Source organism: Piliocolobus tephrosceles, chromosome 3 (genome assembly GCF_002776525.5).
Source record: "Piliocolobus tephrosceles isolate RC106 chromosome 3, ASM277652v3, whole genome shotgun sequence".
Lineage (NCBI taxonomy): Eukaryota > Metazoa > Chordata > Mammalia > Primates > Cercopithecidae > Piliocolobus > Piliocolobus tephrosceles.
The window spans coordinates 5,417,235-5,426,732 of record NC_045436.1 but is presented as its reverse complement, the minus strand read 5'-3'; the positions used below and the strand labels follow the sequence as shown (position 1 = coordinate 5,426,732).

Sequence of the window (9,498 nt, the reverse complement as noted above, 5' to 3'; positions counted from 1 at the left end):
TTCAACCAATTATATGCAAGAGATTTGGAAGTCAGAATGGAGGCAGAAGCCACCTCCTCCTGATTGACTGTAAACACTGGCAAGCATGATTGTGGTAACACTGGGGCTTTCTGAAGCCATGTCTCCAAGTTCAGCCACTGACTGCATGGGTGTTGAGAGACAGTTAAAGTGGTGGTGACAGAACTTTCTAATAAACAGCTTTCAGCTAAGACAATGTGTCTTCAGAGTCACCGTTTCCAGCCACAGGCTCCTGATTTCCTCCCTTTACGGTGGTGGCAGATGTGGAAGCACCCGCAAGCCGGCTCCTCCAGCCTTCCCAGCAAAGTTGTAAACACCTGCTTCTTTCTAGACAATGCCTTTCTGCTTAAAATAGCTGGCGTGGTTTTTGTTTCCTGCAACTAAGCCCCATTGATATATGCTGTTTTCCTTCTTTCCCTCTAACTGCTGGTTTTCACAACCGCCAACCCTGCAATCAATCCTTTAAGCTCTAAAATGAAAGCCTTGAATATCTTCATCACTCCATATTCTGCTTTGTTTTTCTCCATGGAGTTGATTGTCGCCCAAAGATTATTTTTATTATTTGTTGATTGTCCACCTTACTAGAATTTAAACTCCATTAGAACAAAGACTTTGTTTTGTTCACTTCTGTAACAACTCTCTGACATTTAGAACAGTACTAGAAAATAGTGGGAATTCAGTACATAGGCTTGAATGGATGAAATCTACTTTTTTTTTTTTTTTTAACAAAACACTACTTTAAATTAATGCATGAATAGGGTCATCAACAAGATATTCTCAATAACACCTCTTCATGAAACATTTACCTGGGTTTTAAAAATCTTCCAAAAACACAAAATGTCATTTGTGCTATGTAACTCAGCACTACATTTAGGTGACATCCCCTCCCAGTTTGCCTGAGACATTCCTGGTTTTAGCACTAAAAGCCCCACATCTTGAGAATCCCCTCAGTTCTGGGCAAACGAAGATGATTGGTTACCCTAATTAAATACGTTAGTTGCTGAGAAAGGCACTGTAATTACATTACTTCAGATCAATTTTGCAAATAAAAGTTTGAAAACACAAATCCACCTGTGGTCTCCTTCCCGTATCAGCTGTGTTGCACAGGATCCCTGGAACCATCAGGTAAAATCCAAGCAATGGCTTTGGGCTGTATTTTATGATTTTTACTAAAATTTCTATTGCTTGGACCCTGAGTATTGCAGAGCTGAGCCTGTGACATCTTTCCTGCATCTCAGTTACATTCAAAACATGAACTTCCCAGAGAAAAGATACTGCAGCATAAAGACGTGCTCTAGAGTCCCAGCACCGGGGACGTCCCCTTGGGAGAGCGCAGAGTGAACTCGGCAGAGAATATGGATCAATGTTAATTCTGGGGATGAATAAACGCTTAGTCATCACCTCCCCCCAATTAAGGAACTCAATCCCATCTCGCTGCTAACATTATCCTGAAACTTCAGGCAGTCAGTTCCGGTGCCATGTGTGGATCTGAAATGTCAATGCCTTTGAACTGGCACATTAGAGAAAATTTGGAGAATAAGAGTATTCTCAGATACACAACCCAAGCTGCCAGAACATCTTGGATATCCTCTCCCTGATGATTCACGTGGAGAGATATTTGTATTTTAAAATGTGCTTCTCAACCAAAAGTGAAACTTAAAGCTGCTATCACTGTGGAGTTTTTTTGCACCTGCAGAAAAAAAAAAAAAAAAAAAAAGTTGTGTTTTTTAAATTAACTGTTTTCGCAACACAGGCTGTTGCACGGGATATTGGTGTTTCTCCAGCCACGCATGTAAGGGGTTAACTGGGCAGCAGTTACATGATCCCAGCACACTACATTCCACAGCACCAGCAACCTCTGTCTGGACGTGTTTATAAAGCAGATACGGGAAACTGAGCAAACCTCCACAGGGCAGTGTGCTTACAGGAACAGAAGCACACACACTGCTTTTCTTCTGCAGAAACTTGGTCAGACTCCAGAGCATGCTCTTTTCAGATTACATGAACTCTGAAATGTGCTACATCTTGATCCTTCCACAGCACAACCCAGGTTCTTGGACAGACTTAACATTTTTGCTAAAACCAGCTATTAGGCCTGACCACTTCCTTCCTTCCAGGCACTATTTTCGGAAGCAGAGACACGGTGCCTCTGCACCTGCTCTTCGTGTGGCCACAGAAGAAAACCTCTACAAAACCCTCATTTGTCTGCACAGCAGGACCAGTGATGCCAAAGCCCAGACAGGGAATGGGGAAGGTACCAGTGTCCCATGGGGCCAGTGGGGACCCAGAGGCCAGGCAGCCTCACAAGAAATCATCTCCCCCCGACTCCTGCCAGCTTCCTGCATCTCCTGACCTGAGACCTGACGGCTTCGCACAGCTGGGCTCTCATCTCCAGGCCTGTGGTTGGACACATTCCTAAGGGGGTGAAGCCAGGAGTCCCAGTCCTGTTCTTTTGACACCAGGATGGTGGGGCTCAGGGAAGGAGATCTGGGGGATGACAGCCTGGTAGTACCCAACCTTGATTCACATGTTGGGGTGCAAATGAGATTGAGAAACAGCCTCAAGAAGCTGATGGTGTCACCCAACTGCCCTTGGGAGGGGTCCACTGCAGCCTGGGGACAGAGGGAGGTCAGCGTCATGTCCTACTGGCTCTGATCACTCTGGTCCCAGGCATGTCACTGTGCTGTGGGATGGAGTTTCAGGGTGAGGGAGGTGGCTGAACAGTACCACGTAAAAACCAGTTTCTGCCTCCAGACCAAACTGGTACTCAGCCATTAGCTGTTTGACCCCTGAATGCCAGGAACTCATCCTGGCCACCTGTGTGTAAACCTTTCCTTGCTTTTGTCTTTTATCAGGAGAAATCGGGCAGAACAGTGGGGTTCTTTTTCTTCACCTTTGAGGTGGGCTTATTTGTCCATAACTACAATAGCAGGGGGCCTTTACAGCCTAATGAATGCAGCGTTGCAGAGTGGCCTCAAGCAGAAGGAACGTCTCCTGTTCCATCTCTGGGAACTAGGGGCAGGAGGCCATCTGGGGCTTACCATCTTTTCATTCATATGCAAAGTACTTCCAAAAGCACAAGTGTGAAAACTCAGACTCCTGAAACCAAATCACTCATCTTCTTCACTTCTAAAATCTCTGTCTCAGTGGTGGCTACATGATAGGATGGGACACTCTGGATTCGGGTGGGGAAAGGGTGTTGTGTTAGGGTTCTGATGTCCCAAGAATCTGTATTCCATAGCCATGTATAGTTTTCTTTTTTACAAATCCTTTTCAATAGACTCAATATCACCTTTGGCAGTGGTTCATCAAAACACGGACAAAACAGTACGGTTGAGGGTGGATTTATTTAGATATGCAAATGGCATTCCAGAAGCCCCTTTCGTCAAGGCATGTGGATGTGCTGGGTGCTTGCAACCTCAAGGCGGGGCAGAAGTTCATGTCCCTGAATTCACAGTTCACAGCTGTACAGCGAGCCCGTTATCAAGGGAGTGACCCAGGAACTGGCTGCAGAGAATGGAAACTATTGTTCCAAAGGCAGTTACACTGAACTTGAACTTGCTGTTAAGTGCACACGTGCACACACACACCCAAGCCCATCATAAAAGCCTATCAGCTCGCACAAATACCAGCCAGAAGCATGTGTCCCTGGTACTTCCTCTAAGTGATGACAAGGTCTGAGGCTTGGGTCCATGAGCTGCTCCATCGCCTTCTTCTTCCTCATGTCAACCCTAGGCATCCTGAGACTAGCTTGTTTTCCTACATTACTCGCAAGGATCACTTAGAAACAATACAGGCTTTCTCACAAGTATTTTAAACATGATTCTGTTTTTCATGGCCTTATTGGCAATGGAGTATCATCTCTGGAGCTTAAATGATGCATTTCCAAGTCCTGAATTTTATTCCACTTGATGGGGTTTGAGAAGTCTGGTCACACTACAGAAGCAGGGGGAGGGCAGCAGGAATGGCATTTGGGACCTGAGATGCAGGAAGAAGCCCTGAGCCTGTGTTGGGAAGAAGGAAGGGGGAGGAGACCTGAGCTACCTGAAACCCTTTGATAACCAGGTCATGTGACTCAGGGCAACCTTCCGTTACTGTTTTGTTAATTTATTTAAAAACAGGATGACTCAGTAAAAGGTTTTAGATGTAAGTCTCAAAGAACTAAACTCCTCCATTTAGGACCTGGGGGAAGAGCAGGTCTTAACTGAAAAGCAGGGTGCCAAGGAGCCAGGGAGCATCCCTTTCCTCCTGATAACTCCCCTTTCACTAAGAAACTGAGACAGTCAAGGAAGGTGCTTCTTCCAGAAGCAGCCCCGCCTCTGTGTGTGGCATTTCAACTACAATGCATCCGCCAGGAAAATGCTCCAGTTGATTTCCATCCAGGGCTGGATAACTTTATGGCCGCTAATTATATCTGCAGCCACACATGGAGATAGGCACAGAAATAGCCTTTTGTCCTTTCATTAAAGGAACCTCTTCAAATATTAACTTAGCAATCTCCTCCACAACCCCCCAGAGGTAGCAGGCAGGCAGCGGAGTTTTCATATTCTGATTTTACAGAATAAGACACTGGGGATGCAGGGGAGGTTGGTGCTGTGGCTTTCTCCAGGCCAAGACTATACCTTCAAACACCAAGTGGATGATAAAGACTGGTGTTCTTGAAGTCACCCCTTTTATTCCACAAGACAGACCCCAAGTTTTGAGGGCAGCGTCTATGTGTAAGGCCTTGGGTCCTAGAAAGAATAGTGACAGACATGGTGTTGGAGCCCAACACATATTTCCTGTAGTGGAAAATGTCTTATCCACGCACCCCTCTAAGTGACATAAACACAAAACGTTCGTTGTACGTGTAAGCCTAAGGATGAAAACAGGAAAGACACAGAGGTGGGTGAACCCACTCATAGCAGAGAAGGAAACCAGTGGAGTAGCTAAAATACTCCCCCTCCCTAGGGAACGCTCCCAACACAAAGGAAGAGAGACATTTGAGATCACAGACATGCTTACAAGAAACAAGACCCCCTTCATAGCACAGGGAATTGGGCTCAACTTGCACCCAACTTGTGCCCCGGCCTCTTAGTGCCACTGTGAGCTGAGTAAAGGCATCTTCACGCTAAGTCTTCATTTCCTCCACATGAAACGGAGATGAATGCCTATTCTACAGCACAAGTGTGATGAATGAAGGTGGCAACTCACGGAAAACGCTCAGCACAGGCCCCTGCTCAGGCGAGCCCTCAAGAGAAGAAGTCATCTGAGGCCTCACAGTAGGAACCTCCAGGGTTTCTTGTGGTCAACAAGGGAAAACATTTTGGTCCCCAAAAAGAAACAATACTTTGTCAGTCCTATTCCGTGATTGTGCTCTTTTAAAGCAGACACAGACAAAGCCAGGAGTGATGCCCCTTAAAAATGTAACTATATATCATATTCATTTATTATCAATCCACAGGATAATCTGATTGCTACATGAGCTCATAAAAGCTTTTCTCACCTTTACAAAATTAAAAAAAAAAAAAAATGTGCCACAAGGATGTAATAACAACTGCTGATAAACAAGAAAAGGAATCTTAAAATTATAAATTTGCTGTAGAAAAGATAAAAAACAATTATATTTTATTTAGAATTTTACCTTGAATAAAATATTCCCCTGTATAAAAAATAAAAAAGCTTGCTCTGGTTAGAATTAGAGTATTTTTGTCTTCAAATCTGGGAATTTGCATAATATTTCCATGATAGTTTTTCCTTTGTACCGCGTGGCATTCAAGCATAGCAGATTAGAAGGATTTTTTTAAAAGCAGTCTTAAAATGGGACATCTGTAGAGAAATTCATTTCCTTCTTCTCCTCCGGATGTGGAATGGAAGCTTTGAGGGAAGGAAAAGTAGGAAAAGAGTGGGATGGGATGGGTCGGGATGGGATAGGAAGAGAGGCTGGGGAATGGGCAGAGAAGGGGGTGCTGAGTGTGCTGTGAAATAGAGCAAGATCACAAGAAGGCCTATCTGTAAGTGCTTTAAGATAAGGTGCAGAAGCAGACTGCAATGTCGCTAGTGCTGCCTATGTACATATTCACAAGAATAAAAAATTCCAGCTAGTTCACATTATCTCGTCCGTTCTGAGGCATCCACTCCACCTTGCTGGCCGTGACCGCAGGCAATGCAGCACCTCCACTGCCCTTGTTGGTCCTTGAACTTGAGCGAGTAGCCCTGGGAGATCCAGCAGGCTCTAGAAACACACGTCTACCAATGGGCTGGAGTCCTGAGTTAAAGAGAAGCTCCAGTACTGGAGTTGGACACAGCAATCAATGTTCTATTGTCAAGGCTTTTTCCCTTAGATTTGTCTAAAATAGGTGTCAGAGAGAAAAAAATAAAATACAAACAAACAACAAAACAAAGCCAAGAAGCCCCACTAACCACCGGGGGAGTCAGAGGCTTAACAGCTCTTGACGCGGGCCTGGGTGATATCCGATGTTTTCTTGATGACACTGGCCCGGGTCTCCCGGTCTGGCCGACTGCTGCTGGATGCTGGGGTCATGGAGGAAGAAAGGGGGAGGTCTTGAAAAGGGGGCCAGGAGCTGTTGTAAGGCACCGGATTGCTCTCCTCTTTGATGGTGACCTGGAGGTCCGGTTTGTTGGAAGTGACGAAGGACGCCATGCCGGGCAGCAGGTAGGAGCCTCGAGTCCCCATGTTGCTGAGGTACTGTTTGCCTTCAATATTCCTCTTCCGCCAGTGTGGCCGCCCCTTTCAAGAAAGTAATTAAGATATGTATTTCCTTCTCCTTCTATTGGATGGCTTTTTAAAAAATGCATCACTGGCCAGGTGTGGTAGCTCATGCCTGTAATCCCAGCACTTTGGGAGGCTGAGGCTGGAGGATCACTGAAGCTCAGGAGTTTGAGACCAGCCTGGGCAATGTAGTGAGTCCTCATCTCTACAAAACATAAGAATTAGTTAGGCATGGTGGTGCACACCTTTAGCCCCAGCTACTCAGGAGGCTGAGGTGGGAGGATCACTGGAGCCCAAGAAGTCAAGGCTTCAGTGAGCTATGATTACGCCACTGCACTCCAGCCTGGGCAACAGAATGAGACCTTGTCTCAAAACAGCAACCCACAAATAAAATTTAAAAATGAAAAATGTGTCACTGTTCCCATGTGTTGGTGCTTTAGCTGAATTTTTTAAGAACTGCAGAATGAACAAAGGCTTAGCACTTCTATACCCCTCAAGTGGAATCTATTGCACCCAGCTATTCATATGCCAAGTAATGGTTTTTCTTCCCTTTTCTTTTTTTTTTTTTTTTTAAATCAATTCCCATTTGCTACCTCCCAGAAATACTTTCCAGACTACTCTATGAAGGCAAGAAAAGAAGGCAGCAGCTTGGTTTCTGGTTCCCCTATGCTCTGCCGCTCGGCCCGATTATTCGATAGGTTTCAGGTCACCACGGCCAGTGTGGCACAGTGACTCAGTCCCTCAGTGCTGGCCCAGTCAACCTGAGCCAACCTGCATTTGCAAAGAAAAGGTAGTGAGGAACTTAGTGATATGCAATATATGCCCCTTGATTGCTTTCAAATGGGGGTGGTTTAAAGCTCCACAGTGTGGAGCTCTGAATGAAGGGCTGGTTTCATTCAGAGAAGGGACTAGACCTGCAACCTTGAAGAAATCACACCAGGGTGTATGTGAGTGTGTACATCTGTCTTTTCAGAATGCCTGCACTTTTTCTGAAAGTGTTTAGTACATGGGAAACCACTAATCCAAACAACCATGAGCTTTCCTCTCTCTCTCCCCCTCCCTCTCGCTCTCTCTCATTCACTCAAGCACAGACCCCCAGCAGGTGGCCAGCAGGAATGCTTTCCACGTCCATTCCAGCCACTCTCTGCCATTGCGCATGCCCCATCTACGGGAGGGAGAGGGGATGGGACCCACTCGGACTCAAGATGGGGCACACAACCAGCTCTGGGCATGGGTCACAGAGGGAGGGAACCCACGCACATGTGGAAGAGGCTTTTGCTTAGCATTTTCTGACGTGTACTGGTCACTGCTTTCGGCTGGGAAGGCTGTTCTATTTTTGCCAGTGAAGTAGGATGTTTAAGTGGTAAGAGCATCAGCATTTCCTGGCCTCCACTTCATTCCCTTTTCCTGCCATCACAGCTTCTCTACCTGATGGTAACATTTAACTCCCTTTCCTCCCATTCAGTTGCAACACCGAATTTTATAACCCCAAACCCAAAAGTATGGTAAATTTTTGGTGATGCATTATTTCACCACACAAGAAAATCCCAAAGTGAAGCTTGTGATCTAAAGGAAAGGTGTGTAACCAGCAGCAAGGAAAGCCCGGAGCTGGTGGGGAGGCTTTTCCTCAGCAGAATCGTGGGCGGTCGGGGCGGCGGCTTACCTCAGCGCTCTCTTCATCGCTGGGCACACTATCAGTCGTTTCGCTTTCTGTTCACAGAGAGAAAAACACAGGGCCATCATTCCTGTCCCTCAAGCTGTGCCCAGGCTCGGGCAGTGTTTATAAAAAGGAGACTGAGTAAACTCATCACCTCCTCCCTTTGTAAAGTCAAACATTCTACATGGAAGAAGCTACAGTGAATTTCCACTCCGTAATCTTCAGAGAAGCCAGGCTTGAGAGCTGTGAGGAGGCTCGCTTAGCCGGGGCCGGGCTGTGCCTACACTGGGCACTGACTCCCAGGAAGGGGCCCTGGTCCCTGGGGCCCTCCTCACTGCAGCTCCGTCCACGATGCCCACACAGGTCCTGTCTTCCAATCCATGCCAACCAATTCATTTAAGTTCCAATGCAGAGTTGACCATTGCAAAAAGGTTTTCCTACATTATCCCCATCACACTCAGATCCTTCCTTTACCTCTCACCCCTTTAGGACTTAGATCCTGCATTTCTAGAGTTGCATCTGCCATGTGGGTTACCGTAGGTGGACAGACCTGGGGTGCTCCCCATGATCCTCACCTCCTCGGGTTCACTTTCTTTGGGATTGCCTCCCTTGAGTGTGGATGGAATGTGTGTCTGTTTCTAATAAATAAGATACAGCAAAGGGGATGGAATGGATGTGATCCTGTGTCCATGATCATGTTACATAACACAGAAACCTGTTGGAAGAGGAAACACTCTGCCTTGCTGGCCTTGCTGAAGCAAGCAACCATGTTGGGAAGGCTCCTATGGCAAAGAAGTAAGAACTGCTTCCAGCCAACAGCCAGCAAGAGACTGAGGTCCTTGGTCCAACAACCTGCAAGAAACGAAATTTTGCCAAAACCACGTGAGCTTGGAAGTGGACCCTTCCCCAGTTGAGCCTCAGATGAGACAGCAGCCCTAGTCTACACCTCCATGGCAGGTTTGCAAGACTCTGCAGCAGAGGACCCAGCTAAACTATGCCTGGATTCCTGACTCACAGAAACTGTAAGATCCAAATGTGTGTTGCTTCAAGCCACTAAGTTTGTGGTTTCATGGTTATGGCAGCCAATCAGTTATCATCCCCATTTGGCCTG

General features: G+C 46.3%; 1 protein-coding gene across 3 annotated transcripts in view; it reads right to left on the bottom strand.

Moving 5' to 3' along the window:
- Positions 1–3,893: 3,893 nt before the first annotated feature.
- IRF2 (interferon regulatory factor 2) overlaps positions 3,894–9,498 on the bottom strand; it is a 66,220-nt gene continuing 60,615 nt past the window's right edge. For all 3 annotated transcript variants that reach the window (XM_023220948.2, XM_023220947.2, XM_023220951.1), the window contains exons 8-9: positions 8,394–8,440; positions 3,894–6,748 (exon numbers count right to left, since the gene is read on the bottom strand). In XM_023220948.2, the coding sequence (XP_023076716.1) occupies positions 6,440–6,748; positions 8,394–8,440 (356 nt within the window). In that variant the 3' untranslated portion in view covers positions 3,894–6,439. The remainder of the gene's footprint in view (positions 6,749–8,393; positions 8,441–9,498) is intronic.